The sequence below is a fragment of the Podarcis raffonei genome, chromosome 8, assembly GCF_027172205.1.
Source record: "Podarcis raffonei isolate rPodRaf1 chromosome 8, rPodRaf1.pri, whole genome shotgun sequence".
Taxonomy (NCBI): Eukaryota; Metazoa; Chordata; class Lepidosauria; order Squamata; family Lacertidae; genus Podarcis; species Podarcis raffonei.
The window spans coordinates 9,490,468-9,518,350 of NC_070609.1; the positions used below are offsets into that span (position 1 = coordinate 9,490,468).

The 27,883-nt window shown below is 47.6% G+C and overlaps 1 protein-coding gene across 2 annotated transcripts; it reads left to right on the forward strand.

The window, feature by feature from the left end:
* On the forward strand, positions 1 to 27,807 carry CLASRP (CLK4 associating serine/arginine rich protein). Of its 2 annotated transcripts, XM_053397806.1 has the most exons (22): positions 1 to 153; positions 4,275 to 4,376; positions 5,926 to 6,040; positions 6,698 to 6,795; positions 6,942 to 7,043; positions 8,047 to 8,126; positions 9,077 to 9,161; positions 9,947 to 10,092; positions 10,887 to 10,983; positions 13,499 to 13,577; positions 13,878 to 13,951; positions 14,295 to 14,336; positions 15,461 to 15,700; positions 17,040 to 17,297; positions 17,391 to 17,573; positions 18,808 to 18,847; positions 22,789 to 22,849; positions 22,975 to 23,033; positions 24,043 to 24,089; positions 24,202 to 24,284; positions 25,485 to 25,509; positions 27,596 to 27,807. In XM_053397806.1, exons 3-22 carry the CDS (start codon positions 5,942 to 5,944, stop codon positions 27,636 to 27,638), a joined length of 1,941 nt encoding a protein of 646 aa, XP_053253781.1. In that variant the 5' UTR covers positions 1 to 153; positions 4,275 to 4,376; positions 5,926 to 5,941; the 3' UTR covers positions 27,639 to 27,807. The 2 variants fall into 2 exon arrangements, with proteins under 2 accessions (XP_053253781.1, XP_053253782.1); XM_053397807.1 differs by lacking the exons at positions 24,043 to 24,089; positions 24,202 to 24,284; positions 25,485 to 25,509; positions 27,596 to 27,807 and having other exon boundaries at positions 18,808 to 18,851; positions 22,975 to 23,028.
* Positions 27,808 to 27,883: the final 76 nt, after the last annotated feature.

Here is a 27,883-nt window from a genome sequence, read left to right on the forward strand (position 1 = left end):
TTAGGTGCTTCCGGTTCCGGTGTGGGAGCTGCGACTTTTGGGGCGGGTGAGGAATGGCCTCTCTTGTCCTCTAATCTGCGAGCTGGCCGGGGCTGGTGGCTGAGGGGGCTGTTTTGACAGGGGAGCCCTGCTGTCTCGCTCTCTCTCTCTCAGGTGAATGGGGCCTGGTCGCTTGTGGGGAGGAGGGAGAAGCAGCCTGAGGGAGGGAGCTGTCCTGTGCGAGCCCCTTTGGCCTCAGGCGAAGGGGATGTAAGATAGACATATTGATATTGCATAGATACGTGTATTAACATAACATAAATGCGTGGTTGCTGGGAGGGGGGGCGCTGTTTTGACACGTCAGCCCTGCTCCCTCTCTCTCTCATACTCTATTAATATGTTAATTTAATATATTAGTAGTATATATTCATATATTAGTAATATATACTATAATCCATACATGGGAGTTATTGGGGTGGACTATCTCATTCTTCCCCTTTCTACTATATATACACTTCACCTCAGTAATTCCCACATATTGATTATATATGTTTATATTAATATCAATATATATCTATATCTATGTATTTATCTATCTATCTACTTATATATACAGTGGTACCTCAGGTTACAGATGCTTCAGGTTACAGACTCTGCTAACCCAGAAATAGTACCTCGGGTTAAGAAATTTGCTTCAGGATGAGAACAGAAATCGTGCAGCAGTGGCAGCTAAAGTGGTGTTTCAGGTTAAGAACAGTTTCAGGTTAAGAACAGCCCTTCAGAACGAATTAAGTTCTTAACCCGAGGTACCACTGTACACACACACATACAGAGAGGGGTGTGTGTGTGTGTGTATATGTGTCTAATATATATATATATATATATATATATATATATATATATATATATATAAATAAAATCAATACGTATGTGGGAATTATTGGGGTGGAGTATTTCAGTGTCCCCCTTTCCACAACAGAATAAGATACCCAGTTCTCGGGAGCCAAAATATAATTTTAAGAGTCAGATCTGCCATTAAAGGGCCATTTAGGGAGGAGGGGGAGATATAAAAGCATATTGAGGGTTGGCACAATTTTTTAAAAAGACATCTTTCAGGATTTACTTTTCTTCCACTCTCTACCACCAACAGCATGTTTTTAAGCACCTCTGGATTTTCCCTAGTTTTAGAGAGCGTTCCTGCCGTGGAGCGTTAATTGTTTTTCCCCAAAAAAGGAGCTTTTCAGGATCCAGTTGTAAGATTCTGTCTTCTCTCAGGCTCCCACTGTTACAAAAGGAATGATGCACAAGGGAAAGAGGGGAGGGGAAGGGGGCGGGGGAAAGAAATGAAAGCTACCTCAGGAGCCAGTTCTTAAAGTAATTGTTTCTGGCTGGGGTGGAAATAGTTCAGTTGGGGCCTGTCACTTGGTGGGCGACCGTTGGGGAGAAGAGCCAGCTGCAGTTGGTGTCTGCAGAGGTGACAGGACAGCATTGCTTTGATCCCTCTGCTCTGCAGCCCTGTGGTATGGCTGCTGCTGGGTGACTGATAGAATAGAGGCAGCAGGGATGTTACAGTGGATTAAGATGTATCTCTTTTTCCAGGCTATTGAGGAATTATGACAAAAATGCTCACTGCTGTCTCTTAACTCTGTTTTTTTGGGGGGAGGGGTTCCTGTGGTGTTACTGTTAAAACTTGATGTTGATTCAAAAAAGAAATTGCGGGTTGTATCCATCTAAATCCTACTTGGAGTAGACCACTAATGGACCTAAGTCATGTCCATTAATTTCAGTGGTTCTACTCTGAGTATGGCTAACATTGGCACCAACCCTGTGTGTGCAAATTGCTGAAGGACATTTTGGTATTAAGCAACAAATCGATAATAAATAGTAAAAAATCAAGGGGATATTGCTGAAATTTTCAGCAGCCACACCCAAAGGTGTACCTAGTTATATGTATAGCTGAGAACGTAATATTGAAGTTCTTTATCTCTAGATGTATGCCTTAGAATATTGTTCATAATGTTACATAATATGTGGAATAATCTTAGGTGTGTTTTTTGCCAGGTTTGTGCCACAGTATCATATTTTATTTTTATGTGGCTGTCTTTTCGTCTTCCTTCCCACCAAGTGTGTTAGCATTCATATTTTTGTGTAATGCTGATTTTTAATTTAGTTATGCTCATGGTCACTTGCTAACTATTCCAGCATCACTGATTTTCTGAGAGTTCTTTTCATCCCACATCCTTCACTGTGGCTGTTTTGACTCCAGTTCATAAGTTAAGGCTTATTTCGCTTTCCTGATTGGGACCTATTGCTCCCTTTCTGTCTTTTCAGTTTTTTTAAGGAGTACATAGAGATAAGACTCCTCTGAAAAATGGCAAGCTGTGGCTCACCTTCCAGAGAGGTAGCCATGGTTTAATCTGTTGCAGCAGAAGCAATGAGATCTGTTAGAAATGTAAAAGACTTGCAGGTGTTGTGGCATCAGCTTTCATGGGCTAGAGTTCATTAGATCAGGTGCTTGTCATGATGTGGTCTTACCCAGGAAAGCTTATGCTTTAATAAAAGTGTTGGTCTCTAAGGTGCCACAAGATTCTTTATTGTTCAAGCAACGGCTCAGTTTCCTAAAAGCGTCATGGTAGGGCTAGGACTTTCAGAGGTCTGTGGTGAATGAGGTTTCTCATTTTTTCAGGTGAGTCGAATGGTGATGGGCTGCAGCTTGCATACAAAAGCTGTTTCAGTTTGTCAGCAAAATCCAAAAGGCACTCGTGCCTCTGCTGAATGCTGAGTGTGTGCTTTCACGTACATGTGCCCTCTTTGCAGGTAGCCAGGTGGCTTTTTAATTGTTTGAGAGCACCTTCTCCTTCACCTACTGAGCTGATTTCAAAAGTCCAAACTAACAGTGTCCCAAAAAGGTGAGGCAGAGTGAACCTCTCCTACCCACAAGTTGGGAAGTGCAGAAAGATGGGAAGTGTGTTCTGCTTTTTGTCTTGAAAAACAGCCCCGATTCCCTGTGCATCGGCTAATTGCTTTGAGTTTTGGTGACTGCAGCCTGAATAGAATAGCTTTGCAATGCTCTTGGAATACAGAATGGCAACTGGAGGTCCATGGGACCACATCTTGACCCTCCTTGTTCTACTTTGCCTCCCGATCGCTCGGGAGTACAGTAAAAAGGACTGTATAGTAGCTGCAGCAACAGGACTGGAGTGAACCATTGGGAGAGAGTTTGAGGTAGGAATTTGCTACTCCCCTTTCTGAAGGAGATGAACTAGTTGCTGACTAGGCTACTAGCTGTGCCAAATATTTTGAAGATGGGAGCTCTGTAGATTATCTTTTTGGTGTCTGTAGCTCTTTGGCTTTTTTCCTTTTGAAGGATTTAAACAAGACTGGATTTTATTTATTTTTTAACAAGAGAAGAGCATCACTCAAATACGCTGGCATACAGAAATATTTAAGTCCACATGAGAAGTATGTGTTCCACAGATAGGAATGGTTCAGGACCATCCATAGGCTCTGCAGTAGCCTTCCCCAAGCCTTTGGGATTTGCAATCCCAGACATCTGAAAGTCACCAGATTGAGAAGGCTGCTCCAGGGGTTTGCATGTCTAAGTGACTTGCATTTGGTGTCCAGTTTTAAATTAGAAACAAGCAATGTTTCTAGATTTCATGGTGGTTTGGAAATATTTAACGAATCCGTATGCTTGTATACGCCAGTGATTTTCCTGGAGATGTCAACCTGATAGATGATCTGCTTTTTAGCAGCTTATTTGATTAAATTTAAATATTTTTGCATATCTACAGGTTTCAGTATAGAAATTTCACCTTCAGATATTATTGTGTGAGATTTTCTTCCCCTAAAAAGCTGCCACTCATGTTAAAAATGGCCCTCTTCTAACAATATTTTTGTTCACTATTGTACTAATGGACCAGAACTAAAACAACCTATTAAAAATAAAGCATAAAAGTTTTCATCCTTGCTGATTAAAATTTGACAGTGCTGATTTATTTTGGTTGAGGGAAACTCTTTACACAAAGACCCAGGAGACAGAAGGGTATTTTGCCTCACAAATTGATCACCTTCGTGGGCAGTCAATACAAGCCTTGTTAATGATGCCATGCAGTGGAAAGGGGCTTCCCAGTTACAGCCTATTTGCTTGGGTACACAATAACTTGGGTTAAATTGCTGTGCACTCTGTGTCTTTCTTCCAACGTGAATATGTTTTATTCTATTTGCGGATGAACCTGCAGGCAAATGTCTTCCGACAACCATTCTTTACTCATTCTGACTTCACAATTATCTAGGATACTCCTCCTGGATACACAGAGTGTCTTCGATCTCTTCATGGGCTGTGATTAGTGAAAAGAAGAGCATCCATTTTGACATTTCTCAAGTTCCTGCTCTGAGTGAGTATTGGCTTTGCATGTCAGGACTTCCAGCTGCAGTATGATTTGTCAAAGCTCCCTTGACTTCCAACTCTTCCCAGCCATCCACTTCGCTCTTATACCTGCACAGGTTTTCTTTTCAGAGTGTGCTTCTACTATCCAACTCCTTCCCATCTGAAGGAGGCAAACTTAGAAAAATGATTTGCACAAGGTGAAGCAGGCATCTTTCTCTGAGGTTGGCTGATTCTGCCACACCTTTCCATTGGGGAGGGTTGAATCCACTAATGATGCACAGAGATGCCGGTATTAGTTGCCCCCACCTGAGGCTGCTTGGAAGGAGGCAAGACCAGAGTAGTAACTTGTAGTAGTAACATAATGGGCAGCCTCCTCTCTTGGCGGCCGCCGAGACCATATAGCACCTGTCTTGAATGACCTACACTGGCTCCCAGTACGTTTCCAAGCACAATTCAAAGTGTTGTTGCTGACCTTTAAAGCCCTAAATGGCTTCGGTCCAGTGTACCTGAAGGAGCATCTCCACCCCCATCATTCTGCCTGGATGCTGAGGTCCAGCACCGAGGGCCTTCTGGTGGTTCCCTCATTGCAAGTGAGGTTACAGGGAACCAGGCAGAGGGCCTTCTCGGTAGTGGCGCCCACCCTGTGGAACGCCCTCCCACCAGATGTCAAAGAGAACAACAACTACCAGACTTTTAGAAGACATCTGAAGGCAGCCCTGTTTAGGGGAGCTTTTAATGTTTAATAGGTTATTGTGTTTTTGTGTTTTGTTGGAAGCCGCCCAGAGTGGCTGGGGAAGCCCAGCCAGATGGGTGGGGTATAAATTATTATTATTATTTATTATTATTATTATTATTATTATTATTATTATTATTATTATTATTTATTATTAGTTGGCTTATATGGCTTCACAGGAGGCTTCAATTTATTTTACTGTATTTCTTATGTCACACTCAGTGGCGTAGCGTGGGGGGTGCAGGGGGGGCCGGCCGCACCGGGCGCAACATCTGGGGGGCGCGCTCGCACTCGCAGCTCTCTGCCCCTACCTGGCTCACTCACTCTCACTGCAGTGCTGGCTGTGCGAATCCGATCCGAGCCGCCGGGTCGCCGCCCACTGTGGAGGGGGTGGGTGCCAGGCGTGCGGTGCGGAGAGAGAGCGAGGGATTATCTGGGGGAGGGACAGTGCAGTGGCTGCCCAGCTCAGCGCTGAGCGCGGGAGAGAACCACACCAGACCAGACCAGGCAGAAGCAAGAAGAAGCTGGCAGCAGCGGCAGGTTAGGGGTTAGGGGGCGCAAATTACTTGCCTTGCCCCGGGTGCTGACAACCCACGCTACGCCACTGGTCACACTAGCATGTCCCGACACAATTTTTGGGAGCTGCCGCTTTTCTCCCTGCTGCTTTCAGGTGCTTGATGCACGATGAGATCTCTTAATGCTATTATCAAACTATTACATTTGCTCTGGGTGCAACAGATCCTTGGGTACGTGTGTGGGAATGTTGCTTCGTGCAGTTTTGGTGTCATCCTCTCTCCCGTTCTTGCCCTTTTCTCTCTAACAGATTGTAGGCAGGCAGGATGTGGCACGAAGCTCGAAAGCATGAGCGCAAGCTCCGGGGGATGATGGTTGATTACAAGAAGCGAGCGGAGCGCCGGAGAGAGTATTATGAAAAGATAGTGAGTGTCTCCCTCTTTTGCCTACCCTCCCGTTTCGTCCAATGTTCCCAGTGAGGGAGTTCTCTCTTTCCCGCTCCTTTCTCTCCTCATCCTTGAGAAAGGGAAAGGGAAATCATGGGGAGCAAGTAGCTCTTGAATGGCACCATCTAGCTTCTTCTTAAGATGTGACTCTAAGAATTCTGCCTCTAAGAATTTGTGCTTAGAGCATATGCAGAGGTCACAGGTTCAGTCCCTGCCACCTCCAGGAAGGGCTGCAAAAGTCTTCATCTGAAGCCCTGCAAAGGAGAGGTGAGGAGCCTCTGGACCTCAATTTTGGAAACATCTGAAGGCGGCCATGTATAGGGAAGCTTTTTAAGGTTTAATATTTTACTATTTTTTTATATGTGCTGGAAGCTGCCCAGAGTGGCTGGGGCAACCCAATCAGGTGGGCGGGGGTACAAATAAATTATTATTATTATTATTATTATTATTAATCATTTATTATGTTACCATAACACTGTAACTCCCATCAGCCCTAGCAAGCATGACAAATGGCTAAGGATGATGGGAGTTGTAGTTTTAAAGCCACTTCCCTTAAGCATAGACCATACTGTGCCAAGATGAAGCTGCGGTCTGCTTAGGAATATGACAGCTTGTTGTGTTGTGCTTCTCTTCCAGAAAAAGGATCCCGCGCAGTTCCTCCAGGTCCACGGCCGTGCATGCAAAGTCCACTTAGATTCTGCTGTGGCTCTTGCAGCTGAAAGCCCTGTGAATATGTGAGTAGCTTTCAGCTCTGTGCTGGCAATGTGGAAGTTTTTCTACTGAAAACGGGTGGGGAGGCTGCCCTTGTCATGTGATTCATCCCCGAGGGTATTTTGGAAGGACTTCTAACCCCCTTCCCTTGACATCTTGCCCCTTGCAGGATGCCATGGCAGGGGGATACTAACAACATGATTGATCGGTTTGATGTTCGAGCCCACCTGGACTACATCCCCATGTATACTCCTCCGCTGCTAAACCCAATGTAAGGCGTTCATTTGCTTTTTTTATTATTCTGAGATGCATTGCCCCTTGCTTTGGGTCCCTTGATTTGTTTGCACAATGAAATGGTTAATTGGAAGCTGAAAACGAAGAAAAGAGGAGCCTGGATAATTAGGCTTGATGCCTGACTTTATCATCCGGAAGGGGCAAGCGTTAAACGAAATAGTGGGATCTCTTATGTCGGGTAGGTTAAGGCCAGAATTGTCCAGAATCTTTGCACAGTTGGGCTATTAATATACTGCACAGTTTGAGGCAACAGAGCCTTGTTGCTATCCAAGAGAGATTTGACGGTTTCCTCTGCCAGATCATTGCTGTACTACTTCTGAAGAGGTGGGTGGGCTGGTATTTTGCTATGAAAGGACCCATTTGGCACTTGAAATGGCTGCGAGTCTTCTCCAAGATTGTGCTCCCGTATTATGCAAATGAACATAAAATTATGCAGGCTAATGGGTATTCTCTAACTACTAGTTTTTAACCTTGTTTGGTTTGTTTGTTTTTAAATGGTTGAAAGGATTGAGGTTTCATTATTAAAGTAAAATGCCCTCATATCTAAGTAATGCAAAAATGTGTGCAGGGATTTCCCTCAGAAACAGCTAAGCAAATGAATGGTTACATGCAGACCTGTATGTTTTTGCTTATGCCTTTCCATCCTTTTAACAGTTGGCTTTGTAAGCTAGGGTCCAAAGAACCATGCAATTAATCCTGTGATCCTAAAGGGGTCCCCTTTGACTTCTCTGAACGTGGGGGTGAGGGCCCTTGCTCAGTGGTAGACTATATACTTCACATGCAAAAGGAAACAGCTGCAATCTGTGGGCTAGAAAGGTGTCATTTAAAAAAGAAAAGATTCTGTTAGTGCACAGCGAGCAACCAGCTTTCAGTAATGGGTTAGGCACCATAACTCAGATTTGTTCCCTCCCCACAAATTGTCGTCATAATATTTAGCATTCTAATCCCTCTTCCTAAGCCTCTTCCTCTTCCTTCTCCAGTACCCCAGAACAGGAGTCTGATGAGAGGAAATGCAACTACGAAAGGTATAGAGGTTTGGTGCAGAACGACTTCGCTGGCAGTAAGTTCCCTTTGACTTTCTTTCTACTTCTGTTATAGGGCAGATGTCAGGAAACAGTAGAGCTTCTGTCCTTAACATTCTGGCTCAGGTGGCAGTTGCTGCTACTGTTTGCCAAGTAGGCTGATAAGTTACACCCCAGATTATTTTGTAGGTTAGTAACCAGGAAGCACAACTGATCTGATTACCTTCTCTTATATCTCTTAAATGGGCGAGATTGAGGGAGCGCTGCAGTATGTCAGACCCATGACATAGTTTAGAGTCCCCGTGATCAGGATATTGCTGCCTCTCTCTCATCCCCTCAATGACAAGATAAGACAGTACTGTTTCCTGCAAATGCTGGGAGGAGTGGCCTCTTCAGCCGGTGGAGGCAATAACTCTAGATGCCAAAAACTTGGTCCAATTCAGGGATGGAGGACCAGCCAGCTGAATCAAACCCCCCATAAACTGCCTCTCTTGTGTACAGCAAATTTGTGAAGACACTCAAACCAGCTTGCCTGAGAGAGATGCAAGCATAGGTGTGTTTGCAGATAGGAACAAATTCTTGCTTGGTGCAAGCTGAGAGTGGAAGGACCACTGTTGTCACTCTTTGCTTCCTAGCTCCTGCTGATACCATCTTGTGTCTCCAACCTAGGAGTGTGGTTTCGTCCTTGAGTGACAGGAAGTTCTGGAGGCAGGCTGAGAAGAAGCATTGCTTGACCAGTTTGGGGAGGCTGGTGGCAGTTCCTCTCCGCAAACACATCTGCTTGTCTTTTGGCTACCAGCTGTGAAATGGGTCGCTTCAGCTGCCCTTTTCCCTTCCTAGGCGTGTCAGGATTGGAGGGGCGGGGGGTCAGCAGATGGGGATGGAGGAACAGAGAGTTGTGCTGCCCTCTCAGGCAATCTTCCTTGCGCCAGACCTGTGGAATTTCTGGTCTGCTTCATCTCCATCTCCTCCTCTCTCTCTCCCCCAGTCTCAGAGGAGCAGTGTCTGTATCAGATCTACATTGATGAGCTGTACGGGGGACTCCAGAAGCCCAATGAGGACGAAAAGAAGAAGTGAGTGTATTGGGAACGACAGGCAAAGGGGATGAGTTGAATCTCAACTGAGTTAAGTCATGGAGGCAGAGCTCGTGATCTGGAGCCTTTTGTATGTTCGAGCTGGTTCCTTTCTCCTACCCAGAGGATTGAGGACAGGTTGAATGTGTATGGAACAGGAGTGAGGAACCTTTTCAACTCAAGGGCCACATTCCCCTCCGTGCAGAGGACACATGCTAGTGGTGGGTGGAGTCAGGGGGAAAAGTGGGTGGAGCAACAAATGTAGAATTTACCTTTGCACCATAGGCAAGTTTTGGGGCACACCTACTCACACCTCTCTCTCTGCCCTCCATTAGGACAAGAGGCATGAGCAGAGTTCAAGGACACAATCAATCCTGGAAAAACAATTGAAGGGCAAAGCAGGCCAGTGAGGGTTGTAGCCTGAGGAGAGATCCAAGGGCCAGATAAGACACACGTGAAGGGCCACATTTCACCCCTGGGCCTGAGGCTTCCCCTTCCTGCTTTGGAATACGACTAGGGTCTTTGTTTTACTCAAAAACCTTATGAAGCAGTTCCTTCCAAGAAGAAATCCTCAAATTCTTTTTGAATTTCAGTAGCAACGCAAATGTATATTTTTATATTTAGCAGGCCCAGGTATTCATTTCCCCCTCCTACTTTTGCGTCATTGAAAGGCTGCAAAGAGGGGTATGGCTTGATGACGGGGGAAGCTTTAGAATCCCAGCGCAGGTGTCTGTGCTGCATACTCCATCCAGCGTGTACTTAATGGGAGGGGTCTGACCAACTAGGTTAGCAGAGAAGAAGGCATCCATCGGCTACACGTACGAGGACAGCACGGTGGCGGAGCTTGAGAACCCGTCTGAGAAAAGAACAGAGGAGGAAGACTCGGAAGAAGACAGCAACACGGATGAGGATGAAGTTATCCCTGATATTGGTATGTCTCCAAGGCCTTCTGGCGTTTGGGATTGAGCTTTTAGAAAGTCGGGGATCTGACGGTGCTCCACTGTCCTCTCCCAGTATCCCCAGTCTGCTTCCTGCCTTACAATGTGCTGAACATGATGTATGCTTCCACCCCTAATCCATGTGCATTAGGTGGTGTTCTGTGGGAGACGGGGACCTGTATTCTTTCCCAAGAGCTATCTGCTGCCGCATGCATTTCCCCCCACAGCCGCACCACCCTCAGCCACTTCTCCCAGGGTTCTCCTGCCACTGAGGATGCGATCCTACACATACTCACCTGGAAGTAAATTCCATTGAACTCAGTAGGGTTTGCTTCCGAGCTGGCAGGTAGATTTGATGATGCAGAATCGCCGTATGGCGTTGGCTTGGATAGCTTTATAATAACTAAAATGGTATTACGTTCGTTAGTCGCTTCATGCGCAAAAAAAGAGGCTCAGGGCGACTTTAACAAGGTAAAAATACAAATGGGTAAAATTTAATGCAGTTTAAAACCCACAGTGCAAAATATCTGAAATACTCATCTGATAACATAAAGGGGACAAGTTGTACCCACCCCTCTAAAAGATGAGGCCAGTTTAGTTGCCGTAGACCTAAGGGAAGAAAAGGTTCTTAGCCTGGTGCCTGAAAACTGATAATGAAGGCACCAGGTGTGTTTCCATAGGGATGGGACAAATCAGTAGAAGAGAAGTCTCACAGAGAACGTTATCCCTAGTTAAATGGAGGTCCTCACTGTGCAGCTGCCAACTGGCTCCCTTGTGTTGCTTGCAGATGTTGAAGTCGATGTAGATGAGCTGAACCAGGAGCAAGTGGCTGACCTGAACAAGCAGGCAACCACCTATGGGATGGCGGAGGGAGACTTTGTCCGGTAAGATGCCTGTGCTGTTGGGGCTCCTGAGCTTCTCCTCTGCATCATCAGCCAGGCGTTTCCATGGTATTGGGCTTGTGCAGTGGCTGATGCATCACCTAGGTTACCCGGGACCTCGCATGGTACCCAGCCTCTTATTTTTAAACACCGTGGGTGACAAGGAGTTGCCTGCAGGAGGGGTAGAGTGTTGCATCCTTTCTCTGTGGCCAGCATGGAAATGCAATAGGTTGATTTAGGAAGGTCTGGAGCGCTCTGTCTCTCCTCTACAGGAGACTGGTAAAACTCTTTGCAGGCCAGTGACTTCATGGGTTTATTTGCAAGGCGGCTGGGTAGTGTCATGGAGCTGAGAAAAGGTGCTGAAAAGGGCAACCACCTTCCCCATGACAGAAGCTTATAAAATTATGAAAGGTTTAGAGAGTGGATATGTAAGCTCACCAGGGACATGTTTTCTTTATCCTGATCTATGCTGAATAAACTACTTGAAAATATGCTTTAGGGACGCAGGTGGCGCTGTGGGTTAAACCACAGAGCCTAGGGCTTGCCGATCAGAAAGTCGGTGGTTCAAATCCCCGTGACCAGGTGAGCTCCTGTTGCTCGGTCCCTGCTCCTGCCAACCTAGCAGTTCGAAAGCATGTCAAAGTGCAAGTAGATAAATAGGTACTGCTCTGGCGGGAAGGTAAACGGTGTTTCCGTGCACTGCTCTGGTTCTTCAGAAGCGGCTTAGTCATGCTGGCCACATGACCCAGAAACTGTACGCCGGCTTCCTCGGCCAATAAAGCGAGATGAGTGCCACAACCCCAGAGTCGGCCATGACTGGACCTAATGGTGTGGGGTCCCTTTACTTTTATGTAAGCTCACCATCACCATGTCCTTCGCTCATAATAGATTTTGGGGTCAGCCAAGGAGCTCTGGCAATTTGTTCAGGGCAGGGGAGAGGAATTTCTTCTTCTGTGAAGGCATAAGTAATTTGCAGAATGTGCACCTGCTGGCCGGGCTGAATAACCAATGACTTTGATAGCCAGTGCTGCAGATTATAGATTTCATCCGCTCTAGCCAGCCTAGCCAACGGGAGTGGGGGTTCAGAACTACCACACTGGCTACCGCTTGCCAAAAGGGATTAGGCAGATTTCTTAAGGAGAGGTCTGTGAATGGCTGTTGCCCATGATAGGTAAATGAAACCTTCATATTTAGAGGCAGTCTGCCTCTGAATACCAGTTGCTGGGGAAAAGCCCAGGGGAGTCACCTTTTCAAGTGGTCTAGGTTCTGCTTAAAAGAGTCGCCACCCTTAAGAGAGGCTGTTGCCTTCTCTCTGGCTGGCTGCTGCTGGACTTCAACCTGGTGCTCTCCACATGTTTTGGGTTACACCTTCCACCAGACCCAGCCAGCCATGGCTGATGGCCAGGAAAGGTGGCAGTTGTAATAATAATAATAATAAAAAAATTATACCCCGCTCTCCCCAGCCAAGACCGGGCTCAGGGCTGCTAACAACCAATAATAAAAACAAGTTGATTAAAATACAACTTAAAAAACAAGAATTAAAATACAACATTAAAACATTAAAATGCAGCCTCTTCACAGGAGGAGAAAGGAAAAAAGAAAGACAGGGAGGGAATCAAATTGATTCCAAGCCAAAGGCCAGGTGGAACAACTCTGTCTTACAGGCCCTGTGGAAAGAAATCAGATCCCGCAGGGCCCTGGTCTCATGAGGCAGAGCATTCCACCAGGCCAGAGCCAGTGTTGAAAAAGGCCCTGGCTCTGGTTGAGGCTAATCTGACTTCCTTAGGGCCCGGGACCTCTAGGGTGTTGCTATTTATGGACCTTAAGGTCCTCCGTGGGGCATACTGGGAGAGGCGGTCCCATAGGTACGAGGGTCCTAGGCCGTGAAGGGCTTTAAAGGTCAGTCTTAAAGTTGTAGTCTTAAAACATCTGGATTGTGGAGGCTGACCTTAGCTGAGCCTAAGACGTGACCCTGTAGGGCCCCTTTCATGGGGTAAAAATGCTGTGCTGCAGAAGCCAAGCAAGCAGACACCTCGTAATTCAGAACTTGCCACCCTCTTTCTGACGCCACATGCATAAAATGTGTAGATCCGTGTTAGCAAGCTTTGGATTGCAGCTGTAAGCCACATGATACTGGCAGTAGCGTCTTTCCCTTGCAGTTGGGAGTTATTCTGCTGTCTGCAATGTCATTGAGGTCATCACAGGGCCAGTTCAAGGGGACAGGTACTAGAAGTCTGTGCTTAGGGGAACAGCAGCCCTTTCCCCCTTGGTTGGGGGGAGGGAATAGGGGAGGAGAGCCTGGTTTTAGCAGTAATGGCGGAACTACTAACTAGGCCTAAGCTTCCCACTAGGCTCTTGTACCAAATTGAGGGTGTTTTTGGGGGGTGGGGAGCACTGAATGTGTTGGTACCAGTTAGAATAGCTGCTGCAAAACATTGGAAGGCCTGTGTCCCCCCCCACGAATCTAAGCATCCTTGTCTTTCTCCCACCTGCCCCTTCCTCCCCTTGTTTCTGAAAGGATGTTGCGGAAGGACAAGGAGGAAGCAGAAGCCATCAAACATGCCAAAGCCTTGGAGGAGGAGAAAGCCATGTACTCGGTATGGAAAGCTGGGGACCTGGGCAGTTCTAAGAAGCCCTCTCCATCTTGCCTACCCCGTCTTGCTACCCCAAGGGATCATCTGTGATTTCCTCTATTTATGACTGACTGGACCAAGAGGTTCCTCTTGGTTAAACAGCGGGGAAAACTTTAGGATCAATTCCTCATGGAAGCCTGCTTGGGGTGTGGGTGGGATACCCCCCCAAAAACCAATTTATTCCAGGAAAAACAGAAAATGGGAGCGTTTTCTGGGCCTCCCTCTTGGCGTGGTGGACTCTCTCGTGACTATCCCTCTTTCCAGGGCCGCCGCTCTCGGAGACAGAGGAGGGAATTCCGAGAGAAGCGTTTGAAAGGAAGGAAAATCAGTCCTCCGAGGTAAGCCTTTTTGAAGATGGGGGCTCAGTTCAGCCGCTGTTGAGCCTAGGCATTTCTGTCTCTCCACAAGAGTTGAGAGTGAGCACCTGGGAAACCTTTCCCCTTTGTCCCTCATGGCAGCTCAGGGCACTGGGTGAGGGCCATGCAACAAGGGCAGCATGTATGACAGCCTCTGCAGGGAGGAAAGGATGCTGGGGCACAACTGGGGCAAAAATAGGCTGTGCTCCTTGAGTTGGGCTGAAGCATTTGCTGAGAGGTTGGGCCTTTGCAAGTCTCCCATGATGCTTCTGTGATTCTAGAACCGGTGCCGGTTTTGTCCTCATTTAATCCCCTATCGTTGCAGTTATGCTCGGAGAGACAGTCCCACCTATGATCCTTACAAACGGTGAGTGGATGCAGCTGCCCCCCCCCAGGTGTGTGGGTGGGTGTTTGTACTCTTGGAGTGTCATATACCTGCACACAATGGGCGCACGGTTTCTCTGGTGGGCTTTCTAAAACATGGGCTGTTCCCTGTCAACTAGACAGCCAAAATGTGGTGTTTGCATAGTTTGAGGCACCCTTGCTGCTGTAAAAGGCTGGAAGTGGAACATTGTATAGAGCATAACGTGGAACATTGGGATATAAAGGCCAGCAAGACATGGACTGAGCACAGTTGCAGCAGATGGCATGGAATTTAGGCTGGATATTCTGCTGCCAGTTCATGTTCCTCCGTAATCCTTGGGTTGGTCAAGGGGAGGTTTTCATTCGCATTCAACAAAACATCTGTACAGTGGAACCTCGTGTTACGGACGGGATCCGTTCCGGAGGCCCGTCCGTAACATGGAACTGACACAAGCCAAAGTGCCGCGTTTGTGCATGCGCGCGGTGCGATTTAGCGCTTCTGCGCATGTGCAAGCGGTGAAACTTGGAAGTAACCCATTCCGGTACTTCCAAAAACACATAACCTGAAGCAGACGCATCGTGAGGTATGACTGCACTTGCAGAACACATGCGCTCTCTCTGTGTGTTTCACTTTGTTTTAGAGAGAGTTGGGGGTCCAGTGTGAGGCAAATAACTCCGAGTTGCCTTGCGGGGGGAAACTCCATGCTGATGGCTTTGTGTTTTGTCCAAGGCGTTTTTGCTCCCCAGTTGTTTCATAAGCTGCATTGCACCACAGAGTTTGCTAGCGCTGCACTGAGCCCGGCTTGGGCTGCCTTCCGGGGGCTTGGCCCATCCTCTACCACACAGGTGGGGAGAAAGTAGCTGGTAGTCCACTTAATAATGCCTGCTAGTTGCTGGGCCTCTCTCAAAAGGACACTGGGCTAGGTGGGTTTTGGTCTGTTCAGGCGAGATACGTCCACAAGCAAAACTGCATCACCCAGGCAGATCAGGGACGCTCAGCACTCCTGAACACCTGAGTTTTGCATTCCTCCATCTTGTTGGGGTGTCTGGTAAAGAGCAAGTGGAACGCCCAGCTGCTCTGTTCTGCTGCTCCTAACCCTCAGTTGATTATCTGCCTTGATCTGTCAGATCGCCCTCGGAATCCACTTCCGAGTCCCGTTCCCGCTCTCGCTCGCCTTCCCCGGGTCACGAGGAGAAGATCACCTTCATCACCAGCTTCGGGGGTAGTGACGAAGAGGCGGCCGCCGCCGCTGCTGCCGCCGCCGCTCAAACCGCAGGAGCCCCCAGGAAGCCCGCCTCCCTCGGCAAGGCACGCTCCAGCCAAGTGCAGCAGGGCAGCACTGCGGCAGGTCATAGCGCCTCCTCCCGGTCGGTAACTTTCGTATCTGCCTCGCTTTCCCAAACCTTAAAGCAGAGACCATTCCAGGGTCAAAGGTTGACTTCTTATTTTCTTTCCCATCCTCCCCGACTGCTCAGAACCTTGACCTCCAACTTTTGGGAACTGCATTCCCACTGGCCTCTCCTGTGGGCCAATCCCCACAAAGCCAGACTGTTCATTGCAGAGTCTCCCCTGGGAAATGAGGGGAAGTAGAGATTCGCTTCTTCCTGTGGAATGCTGGGAAACCTAAGGGTGGTTGGTCAAAGGGATGTTAAGGTGGGCAGGCTCAGCCATGCTTTGTACCAGGGGGAGAATATGGGGCTGGGGTTTTTCTTTCTGGCTCAGCTTGTATCTCTCCAACGAGAGCAGCAGTAGCTGCTGTTGTTTCACTGAAGGAAGCAGGAAGGTCAGAGACCCTGTGTGGCTGCCTTGAGTTAAAATGGGCCCTGTTGTACTTTTTGGCTGCGCCATCCCATAGCCCTGGGTTGCTGGTTTGCTGCAAGTTGAAACACAAAATTTTGTAAACAGGCAAAATTGAATACTGCAAAAGGATAAGGTGGTTAACTTGTAGGCTGTGTCCCATAAGATTGCAGGTGCGGAAATGGTTTTAAAGGTTGGGGAGAAAGGATCTAGGCCACCTTTCTTCCTGCCACGCCAGTTTCCCACAGGAAGGGAATTTTTTTTTTAAGTCTGAAGTGGTATATCCAAGGTCAACCACCTCAATATGAGAACTAGACCATAGCTTTGGCATTAGAACAGTGAAATCACTAACTGCTAGCTTGGGGACGTAACCGGCAAAACCACAATTGCATATTGGAACCATTCGTTCAGTCTTTCACTGCTCAAAGATTTGGGAGGCTGCAAGAATCAGTACAGTTTAGTCAATGCCCCCCCCCCCAGTCTCTCCCTCTGAATCTGTTTCCATGCAGAACTTTTCCAATGAAAGCTTTTTTCCATTTGTGGAGAGGTAAAAGTTGGCATGATCAGGAATGGAATGTATGCCGAGCCGCAGCGAGTTTACAGTGAGATCTGGCAGTAACCCAGCATCCCACAGGGTCTTCCAAACCCTTCCTGCTCCTCTGGTGTGCTCTGCTTGCTGCAGAGCAAAGAGAGGAAGTTGAAGATGTGAATGTTTTGAGCTCCGGCACTGTAGTTGCTAATTTGGAAGCTTCTGTCTCTACTTGCGGACCCGTCGGCAGGAGTTGGGTCTTGGCCTCCCGGGGTGTCCTCCTGCACCTTCTCATCTTCCCTGCCCCCCCAACTTTCCCCACACCTGCTGATCTGCCTGCGCCGTGTGAATATCCAGCGCCGTGACTCTCCTCTTTCCAGGCGACGCTCCACCTCCTCCTCTTCCTCCTCCACGTCGTCAACGTCCTCGTCCTCCAGCTCGCGTTCCAGTTCGCGGTCTCACCGGGCCGGGGGTTATCACAGAGCTAGCCGATACGGCCGCTCGCGCAGCCACAGGTACTCCCGGTCCCGAAGCAGAACGAGGCGCTATTCGGCGGGAGGCTCGCGGGATGGCCGGCGCCACTCCAGATCTCGCTCCCCCGAGCGGGGCTGGCGATACGGCTCCCGCCGCAGGTCCAGGTGAGTCGGAGGAGCTCCTGATATTTTTGGGGGGGCGGGGAAGAGAGAGAGAGAAATCGATTCCCAACAACTTGCTTCTTCTGTCATCCCTAGAAGCCATTCACGGTCTGGAGAACGCTACCGGTGGAGCAGCGGCAGGGGAGGGAGGCACTGGAGCAGCAGCCGCAGCAGCCGCAGCGACAGCGAGTCACGGAGCCGCAGCCGGTCAGCGTCTCCAGCCAGAGAGAAACTGCTGAGGCCTGTGGCTTCCCCGGCTGTAGGGGAGAAACTGAAAAAGTGAGCAAGGGGCGCACACTGGTTTGATTGGAGTACAGGGTCAGGTTTAAGGCATAGCTGTCAACGTTTCCCTTTTTTTAAGGGAAATTCCCTTATTCCAAATAGGATTCCTCGCAAGGAAAGCGAAAAGTTGACAGGTATGGTTTAAGGTGCTGGTTTTGACCTTTAAAGTCCTAGGCGGCCTAGGACCCTCGTACCTACGGGACCGCCTCTCCTGGTATGCCCCGCGGAGGACCTTAAGCTCCACAAATAACAACACTTTGAAAGTCTCGAGCCGCAAGGAGGTTAGATTGGTCTCAACCAGGGCCAGGGCCTTTTCAGTACTGGCCCCAACTTGGTGGAACGCTCTGTCACAAGAGACCAGGGCCCTGTGGGATTTGACATCCTTCCGCAGGGCCTGCAAGACAGAGCTGTTCCACCTGGCCTTTGGTTTGGACTCAGTCTGACCCTTATGTTTCCCTCCCCTTATGGTTTTGATTTGTGGGCTACTACTAAAATGAGGCTGCATTTTAAATTGTATTTTAAGCCGTATTTTAATCCATATTTTAATTAACTGTTCTTTCTTTTTCTATTATGTTTTATTGTAATTTTATTGGGGTTAGCCGCCCTGATCCCGGTTCCGGCCGGGGAGGGTGGGGTATAAATAAAATTATTATTATTATTATTATTATTATTATTATTATTATTATTATTTATTTCAATTTAACGTTTGTAGCCTGCTTTTTCCTACAACAACTGTTGAGCTCAGGGTGGCTTGCAAAAGAATTGCAGTAGCTTTGGCAAGCAACAAACATTGCAGTCACTGCAGTATCAAGCACAATAGTATATCAACCTGGAAAAGGAATCCCTCTAGGAGAAGGAAGACTCTGATCTGAAACCTGCGCTGCCTTGTGGGATATTTTCAGGAGAAGGAAAGGCTAAGGAGGAAACCCTACACAAATCCAGAGTGGGTCCCTAAGACGGTTGGATGGTGCCTTGTACGCCTCCTTCCAGCAACTCCTGCAGCCAAGCAGGTTTCTGCTCAGGGGGCCACAGTGGCTAATAAAATCTGGGAATAGAAATAGCAGCCTCTGCAGCAAAAGGTGCTCCTTTAGCAGCAGGCGCATTTGAGCATCTTTTTGTCTGTACTGGCTTGATGTTCCTACCCCTTCCTGTCCCAGAGTGGGCACCCGTCTTTCTTCTTCTGCTGCAACAAATATAACCTGTTTATCTTTTCTCCCTCCCCTTTCTCCAGGGCTGAAACTGCCGGTGGTAAAGAGACAGGAGCTGCCAAAGTCAGTAAGAATTTAAACCTCACCTCTTAATTTCCATCACTGCAGAAAAAGACGCAGGGAAACAATAGAGATGCAGGGGAAATAAAGTGTTGTTGTTTTTCAGAGATAGGATGGCCACACTTGACTGCTTTAGACGTGGTCAGAAATCTAGCTCTTGAGCACCTCCTTAGGGTGCTACCAAACCAGGAAGTCGTCTTTTAAATTTGGGCCTTGTCAGGCTAGTGTTGAGGGGGTTGGGTCTCCAGGGAAGTTTGTGTTAACGTTGGGGTTTAACTTTTTGGTATTGCCAAAGGGGGTGGGTGGGTAGCTGCTTTGGAGGGGGGTTTCCTTACCTGGTCTAGAATATAATACCAGGGGTTGTCTCTTTGGGGGAGTCTCTCTCTCTCTCTCTCTCTCTCTCTCTCTCTCTCTCTCTCTCTCTCCCTCTCCCTGTGTGTGTGTTTGTGAATGCATGGGTTTACCTGTTAACTTTGATTTTTTTGTTCTCTCTCTTGTTGACACTTGTACATTAGCCTGCCCTTTTGCACTGATCCTGCCATGCAGCCCTGGCTTCTGGTGGTTTCCTCTGTTGGGACCAAAACCAGATCTTGCTTCTCCTGGAAGCCTTTTCCTTCCGTGTTTTATGGCTCCGTTTCCCTTGAAATGCCCTGCCTGTTCCCACTCCACCGCATGGGAAACCAGTGTGCATATAAAGAAACATGGCGGTGTTGCTGAGCTGTCTTCCTACCCAACCGTGAGCCCGTTGGGAAAGCATCTGTCATGGGAAAGCCGGGTGGAGTTGTGTCTCAATGCATCCTTGCCCCTGGCGGTTGGGGCTGTTTAGGACTATGGTTAGATTTACTCCTCCTCCTCCATTTATTAAATTCCTCATACCCTGCCTTTCTTCGGTGGGCTCAAGGTAGCTAACAGTAAATTAAAACAACAAAAGTTTCAGAAACCATTTAGGAGAAATAATAACCAAAGCAGCAATAAAATATTGAAAAATAGAGGGAAAAGTTGAAAAAGCAACAGCTGTCACATGCCCTTTCCCCACACAACGGCATCCAAAACTGTTTCCCCCCGAGGCAGGCCTTAAAACTGATGTTAGGGATTGCCAACAGGGTGCCCTCCAGATGTTTGATTCATCTTGAGTGGCTTTCCATGGACTATCTTGGAGTAATCCCTCCTGATCCTTGGTTCAGTATCCAAGGAGTGACTGAAAGTGTTGGCAACCTCTGGCGCAACCAAGGGCTTCTTTATGATCTGGGTTAAGAGAAACACGTAGACAGTATCCCCCGCTCTCGATACAAATTGAGTGGGCATTCTGTCCCAGAGAGCCACTGGGAGCTGTGAGTGGCCCCAGCGTGAGCATTTCTGACATCTCATGGAATTCCCTGAGCATTTAAACAATGGGGTGTGGTGTCAGCAAGACAGATTTGAGGTATGGATGGTGGCGTTTGTGTGCGCAGGAGGTTTTTAGCCCTAGCTCAAGCCACTGTATGACTGAAGGGAGTTTTCAACAGCACTACGTTTGTTATCTCAGTTACGGTGTCCGCTTGCTCCCTCAAGAATTGTGCTTCAAATCTCCTAGAAATGACTCCTGCCTGCTTTTGGTGTTCGTGGCAGAGCACAGCCACCTCTGCTCAAACCCTTTTTGCTTTCAACTCTTAAGGCATGAAAAGTTGGCATAGAGCTTTAAAAAATCAATGCGGAAAACCACAGGTTCACCTTCCAGAGAGATCGGTTATCCAAGCAGGCAGCAGAGCCATGGGGGGGGGGCGGGGTTGTCTGTGAAATTTGATCTTGCTTGGGCTGGAGCCTAAAGCAAAGGAAGCTATTTGCTAGCTGATTTCCTTGTTGGAATTTGTAGAGGGGGAAACTACTTGTAGATGCTTGCAGTTCTTCAGAAGCTCAAGGAAGGAAGCGAAACCTCTCGATTTTAGGGCATAGTTTAACAAATCTACTGTTTCTTTCCCCGTCTCTCAAAGTGTAAAGCCAGGTCTCCCAAGGCATATTGCAAATCTGGCTTTCTTGTCTTTTCCCAGCTTATTTAACTCTTCTAGTTCAAGTTTTCTTTGTTTTAAACTGGGCTTAGTTCAGGGAGTGCCCTTGGGCTAGTTTTCTTTATGCCTGGGCATGTTTTTGAGAAGTAGTGGTAGCGGTTGGAATTGATGCTCACAGGTGGACACACATGTCCCTACTTTGGCATGGAAAGTAGAAATGTGAGGGGTGGTAGTCCAGTGAAGGGCTGCTTATCCTGGCACGTGGGGGTGCAGGTGATGGCCCCATAGTCCACGTTCTTCAAGCAGTGCAAATGTATGGGAACCTCATCATGAGAGCCATCCCATCATGGGTGACAGCAGAGGACTGGCTGAGCCAAAGTGGGGATCCTTGCTCATTGACTGCAGCACCAGCCGCGACTTGCTTGTGTGCATTTGGACCCTGAGGCAGAACTGTCCCACCTCCCAATGAGATTTTCTCCCAACAGTATTTTCCCGGTGAAGACAATTAACACATTTTTTTTTAAAGATATTTATTGAGTTTTTCCACCTTTATACATTGAAAAATCAAAAAGAAAAAACAAAAAAGTTAAAAACACATAAAGTTTACAATCCTTATTTTCAATAACATATTTCCCTGACTTCCCCACACCTCCCCTTCTTATATTCCAATTCAAATTGTTAATTCAACAAGTTCTTGTCCCCAATTTTGACCTTTTTATATTTAATTCATTTAAAAAAACAAACAAACCAATTTTAACTTATAAACATCAGTATTTAAATATCAGTGCTCATTCTTAAAACTTTTTTCTAAAGTCAACCCAAATTCCCTTCCACGAATTCCCCAATTTTCATACTAATAACAAAACAAAATAAAAAAACAGATTATTAACACATTTGGTCGAGAGTCACCAAGAGGTTTCAGGGTTCTGAAAGGCTAAACTTCAGACACTTAATGAAGAGTTGGGTGGGGTGGGGCTTGTTTGCTTGTGTCTGGTGTTTTAGCAATCATGAGGGCTAGGACTTTGGCTTTTCTTCTTCTTTTTAGATGGAAAGGTGGGGGGTTCTCAGGGCTTACAGTTGGGGGGGGGTAATGCATACCAGTGACCACAGAAGCACCACAAGCAGCTCGCACAGAGGATGTTGGGAACCCCCGTGTTCTCTTGAGGATTAACCCAACCACAGGAAGGAGTGGAGGAGAAGCAGATGGAAGCCCCCCTTTGCAAAGAACCCTTCGAAAGTTATTGGACTTAACATTTTTACTGGCTGCCTACGAGATGCAAAATTCAGCTCTCTGGTCTGCCCTTTTCAAGGCCATTGAGTACCAGCAAACATTATCCATTGACTTGGATGCCCAGTTGCCGTGACTGTCTGCTTAACAAGCTTGTTGGGGTTGGAGTGGATTTCAGTATCCTGTCAATGTGTGTTAAGTTGATTCCTTGCATCTTCCCTACCGCCGCCATCTTGGGAATGGCCCTGTCTAGATTGCCAGGGACTGTTTTCCCTTCCCGCAGGCTCCAGCTTCCTTTTCCGCACCTGAAACGCTCTTCCTTTAAAAAAATTAATCCCCTTCAGTTGAAAGCACCTGGCTCCTGATCGTTACAGGCAAAGGAGCCCATAGGCCTCAATTGGCTCTCCTACTATATATCCTGGGGAGATGGCCTCCCTCTTCTTGCTGGGGGAAGCACAGCCCCCTTGAGCAGGGTGTGCTGCTGGTGAGTCCCCTGGAACTCAACCTACTCTTCCTTGCTTGAAAGTGGGACTCTGGTTCATGGCTGTCTTGAAGTCTCTCTTTCCCTCCCTCCAGATGTTGTGTGACGCTGCAGGAATACATTATATAGGGTCCCTCCGCCAAGGCCCTTTTCTCCCCATGTATGCTTTCTCCCAGACTCGTTTGACTGTGAGTTCAGGCCAAGGGAGGGGCAACCTCTTAACACCTTTCTGTTTGCCTTCCGCTTGTAGCCAAAGCTTACCCCACAGGAGAAGCTGAAGCTGCGTATGCAGAAGGCGCTTAACCGGCAGTGTAAGCATCTGGGCTGGAGGATGCTGGCTGGGTGGTGGGAGGGTGGGCGGGTGACACAGGGGAGCCATCTCCTTCTTTTGACTTGTTTGTTGCACACGCTCATATTCCCCACTCTGCCTCTTCAGTCAAAGCAGATAAAAAGGCCGCCCAGGAGAAGATGATGCAGCAGGAACACGAAAGACAGGTAACTGGCAGGCGCACTGAATTCTGCGGTCTGAAAAGCCCTGTTCTGCAAGTGGAATAAACTTAAAATGGAGCTGGAATCCCAAATGCTAACTGGGATGCAGTTCATAAAAATATTTATGAAATCTCAGAGCAGTTTGCAACAATTGTGCATAAAACCATATAAAAATTTACAAGTCAGAAGGCAGTTGGGTATTACGGAAGGAGGCATTTTTAATTGTCTGCAAAAATCTGATGGATTAGAAAAGTTTTCAGCAGGCATTTAAAAGTTGAAACCCTTGCTGAACCTCTATTGGCAGTGTGTTCTGCAGGACCAGGCCAATGACATGAAAGGCTCAGTTTCCCATTGTTGTCTAATAAGCCTTGCCAGCTCAGTCAGTAGAGCATGAGACTCTTAATCTCAAGGTTGTCGCTTCGAGTCCTGCGTTGGTCAAAAGGTTTCCTGTATTGCAAGGGTTAGATGACTCTCGTGGTCCCTTTCAACACGTATGATTCTAAGACAAGGTTGCAACACTAAAGGCAGGGTTCATATGCAGTGCTGTGCCCTGGTTTCTTCTAACCATGGTTTCTTCAACAAAAACTACAAGTTGTCTCACAGATGAGCAAGCAAGCCACAGCTTATTTCTTTGGTTTCACTTATTTTCCAACAGCTCTTGCCTTGCACCTTTGTAACTTGGCGAGTTGGCCAAACAAACCATGGTTGCTCCAGACTGCGAGGTTCAGACATAGTGCCAAACCATACTTAAAAGCAAGCCAACAGAAAAAAGCATGGCTTCACATTGTGGTCTGTTGCTGCGATAGTCTACTGGGCTGGGCGTTTGGATGTTCAAACGATCCATAGCGAGGCGAAGCAAACCATAGCTTTCAAGGACGCAGAATTTTATTCCACTTGCAGAATTACCATTTTCTCCCTGCAGAGCGTACCGTTTGCCAAGGTCGCCCTTGGCTTGTCTGCCTTCTGTGGTATTCACCGTTCGGCTGACTGGCATGTGCTGTCTCGTCTCTTCCAGGAGCGGGAAGACGAGTTGCGTGCCATGGCTAGGAAGATCCGGATGAAGTAATGCCTTTTGGGGTTTCCTTGTCCCTCCCGGCGCGGAGCAGTGGGGGAGCGGGGGGGGGGAGTGGCTTGGTTGCCTGCCTGCTAAATCGGCAGCATTTTTTCTTGGCAGGGAGCGCGAGCGCCGGGAGAAGGAACGAGAGGAGTGGGAGCGGCAGTACAGCCGGCAGAGTCGGTCTCCTTCCCCACGTTACAGTGAGTGCCCCGGGGCTGGTGGGAGGAAGAGCGCAGTGGCAATGGGGCTGTTGTGAAACACGGCAGAAAAGATCATTATTTTGGGGGCCCGACTTTGACAGTGAGGTCCCTATGGAGATAAAAGAACTTCACCCAGACAAGTAGAGAGGTCTTGGCCAAAACATTCATGCCTCTTGAGTACAGTGGTACCTTGGTTCTCAAACGCCTTGGTACTCAAACAACTTGGAACCCAAACACTGCAAACCTGGAAGTAAGTGTTTTGGTTTGCGAACATTTTTTGGAAGCTGAACGTGCTCTGTTTTGAGTATTATGCTGAGGTCTGTCTCTTTTTGCTATTTATTTTGTGTTTTTGCGGCTCTTTTTTGTGTGTGTGACTGTGTGGAACCCAGTTCAGCTACTGATGGATGGGTTTTGTGACTGCAGTACATTGTTTGTTGCTTTCATTTTATGGATCAATGGTCTCGTTAGAAAGTGAAATTCATGCTAAATTGCTGTTTTAGGGGGTTGTTTTTAAAAGTTTGGAACGGATTAATCCATTTTGCGTTACTTTCTATGGGAAAGTGCACCTTGGTTTTGGAACGGGCTTCCAGAACGGATAAATTTAAGAACCAAGGTACTACTGTACTTCACCGTTTGCAGATTGACTCTTACTGAAAAACACACACACAACTATCATAGAATTGTAGAGTTAGGGTCATCTAGTCCCACCCCCTGCAGTGCATCCATGACAGATGGGCCATTCAACCTCTGCTCTGACACTGGGGTGGTTGGTATGCGGTAACATTGGATTAGAACATGAATTCCACCCTCGTAAAGATTTAGGTGTGACCGTTAGCAAGAGAATTAGGTGGTCCCCCATAACTGATTCATCCCCGACTTGCTTTTCTGCAGGCTTTGGGACCCTGAAAGAAGGCAGCAAATATTCCTGCCAGATGGTTTGCCAAACCTCTGTTTGCAGGAGTTCCATAGAGCAGGGACTGTCCTACAACAAGAGGCTTTGTCCCTTGTAAAGGCTGACCGAGCCTCAGGGGCATCTGAGGGTCTCCGTGATTTTTCTGCTTCTTAATGGCTCAAAGTTCACATCCTTTCCTTCCTCCACTGCCCTTGCTAAGAGATTAACAGGTTTAGCCTAAATAGGCAAATGCGGAGAGTTCTGGAAATGTAATTTGGAGGTTCTTGACTTTCCCGTTTGTCTTGCAGGTCGAGACTACAGCTCTTCAAGGAGGTAATTTTGCTTTTGCTTATCGACTCTAGTGGAGAAAGACGGAGCAGAGGTGGAGAGATAACGGGCGCCTTTCAGAACCTGCATTTCTTCCTCTGAGCTGCCTGAAATATTTAAATAGTTTGAACTTGAGGCCAGCCTGATCCCTTTCAGGCTGCAGATGTTCTCCAGCCACTGTAACAGTTCGCAAAGGGTCCTTTGGCACCTTCAAGTCTTCTTAGATTTCCTAAGGCATGAACAAAATGCTTCATATGTTCATGGACACAAGGCTACTTTGTTAGGTGCAGGAAATGAAATCTCAAGTTGGCAGGGTGTGTGTGTGTGTATACAGTCATACCTCGGGTTAAATATGCTTCGAGTTGAGCGCGTTCGAGTTGCGCTCCTTGGCAACCCGGAAGTAATGGAGTGCGTTACTTCTAGGTTTCACCGCTTGCGCATGCGCAGATGCTCAAAATGACGTCATGCGCAGAAGTGGCGAAAAGTGACGCGCGTGCGCGCAGACATGCCGTCGATAGTTACGTTTACCTCTAGATGCGAATGGGGCTCCGGAACGGATCCCGTTCATATCTAGAGGTACCACTGTATATTATTTATTTATTATTGTTTATTGAATTTATATACCGCCCCATCCCCGGAAGTCTCAGGGTGGTCCACAGAACTATATATGTATAGTTGTGCTTGCTTGCGTTTGCACCCACCCACCCACGTGTGTGCTTAATTTTAAAGGAGAAAAATGCAAGGCAGGAGCTGAATGGCAGTGAGATGCAAAAAGTAAAAGTTTGTGGTCATTCGGTCCGAGCTTTCAGATGCATGTTCTGCATTGTCTTTTAGCAGTTTCTCCTGCCCTTCCTCCCAAAGGAGCCTGAGGTAATAATAAACAACAAAACAGCGAAAACAATGCCAAGGATTTATTTTAAAAAACAGCGGAATATTTTCCCAGCTAAATAATTTTCAGAGTTGCCAAGAATAATATATTTCAGCCAACAAGCGTCTGGGTGAACAGCAATGTTTATAAATTCTGCCTAAATATTAATAACGAGGGAAACAGTAGGCAGGAGAAGCCTCTGCAAGCGGCAGAGAGGTGATAACTTATTTCAGCATTGCTGGGATGATTGCATCCACATCTGTCAGGGGACAGGAAGCCATTATCTTTATTAAGACCCAAGTGACTAGTTTTGAACTTATGAGTTGTCTCTTTGGACAAGTAACATGGTTAAGTACATGGGTAGTGGAATGTGCTTTGCCCTGCTTCCAAGCAGCTTGGTGCACTGCCTGATTAGGCCGCCTGATTTTTTTACTTCCACAAAAACCCAATAAAATGCAGCTGACACAGAGGAAGACTTTCCCAAGGCCAGCCACTGTGGGCTTTGTGGCTTGGCAATTAAAAGGGCTCGACCACTTGCCCATATCAAGTTCAGTGTTCTTATCTGCTACGTTGTGTTGGCTCTGGCTAGTGCTTGCTTAACAGAGCGATCATCTACCACCAATGGGAGTTGTGACTTTGTGGGACTCTTACTACTGTATTTTTCGCTCCATAAGACACACTTTTTCCTTCCTAAAAAGTAAGGGGAAATGTCTGTGTGTCTTATGGAGCGAATGCAGGTGGGAGGCTCTGCTCGGTGCTCGAGCCGTGTGGAGTGTGTGTGCAGCTCTTGGGGGCTTTCCCCCAAGCAGGGAGAAGGGCAGCCCGTCAGTCCCTTCTCCCTTTTCGGGGAAAAGCCCCCAGGAGCTGCACACATGCTCCACGCGGCTCTTTAAAGAGCGCGCGGCGCTTGCTGGCTTTTCCGGGAGGTAGGGGAAGGGATAGAGGGGCTGCCCTTCTGGCTTTTGCGGGAGGTGGGGGGGACAGAGGGCAGCCCCACGCAGGGACAGAGGGCAGCCCCACACAGCTCATGAAAGGGAGCGCTGAGCAGAGCCTGGGATGCATACAGGCTCTGCTCAGCGCTCCCTTTAAAGAATATTTTTTTTCTTGCATTCCCCCTCTAAAAACTAGGTGCGTCTTATGGTCAGGCGCGTCTTATGGAGTGAAAAATATGGTGTATAGTTTCTCTTTCAGTTCTCATGTGATCTGTTCTTCTGCCTCCTACAGGCATTCGCGGTCCCGATCTCGGAGCCCTCATTACCGCCACTAGAAGCTGTTCCTGGTTCAGTGCCACGCTGCCTGCCTCCCGCTCAGCTGGTTCACCAGGCCTCATGTAATCCTGTAATAACGCTGTACATTGCTGGTTTTTGTTTCTATGCTGTCTAAATAAATACATAAAGAAAAAACCAGAAGCGGTCATCTCTTGACGAGCACCTTCAGCTGCACAGAACCGTCTTGCTCCCTTTTGGAAAGACTTTGATAGGAGCTTCCAAGGATGCGTGTTTCCTTTCATCC

Excerpts from the sequence above, each read along its gene's own strand:
- CLASRP (XM_053397806.1), top strand. The coding sequence starts at position 5,942 with ATGTGGCACGAAGCTCGAAAGCATGAGCGCAAGCTCCGGGGGATGATG. Across the intron at positions 17,574-18,807 it reads GTAGGGGAGAAACTGAAAAA|GGCTGAAACTGCCGGTGGTA; the intron begins GTGAGCAAGGGG and ends CCCTTTCTCCAG. Across the intron at positions 24,285-25,484 it reads GTCTCCTTCCCCACGTTACA|GTCGAGACTACAGCTCTTCA; the intron begins GTGAGTGCCCCG and ends TTTGTCTTGCAG.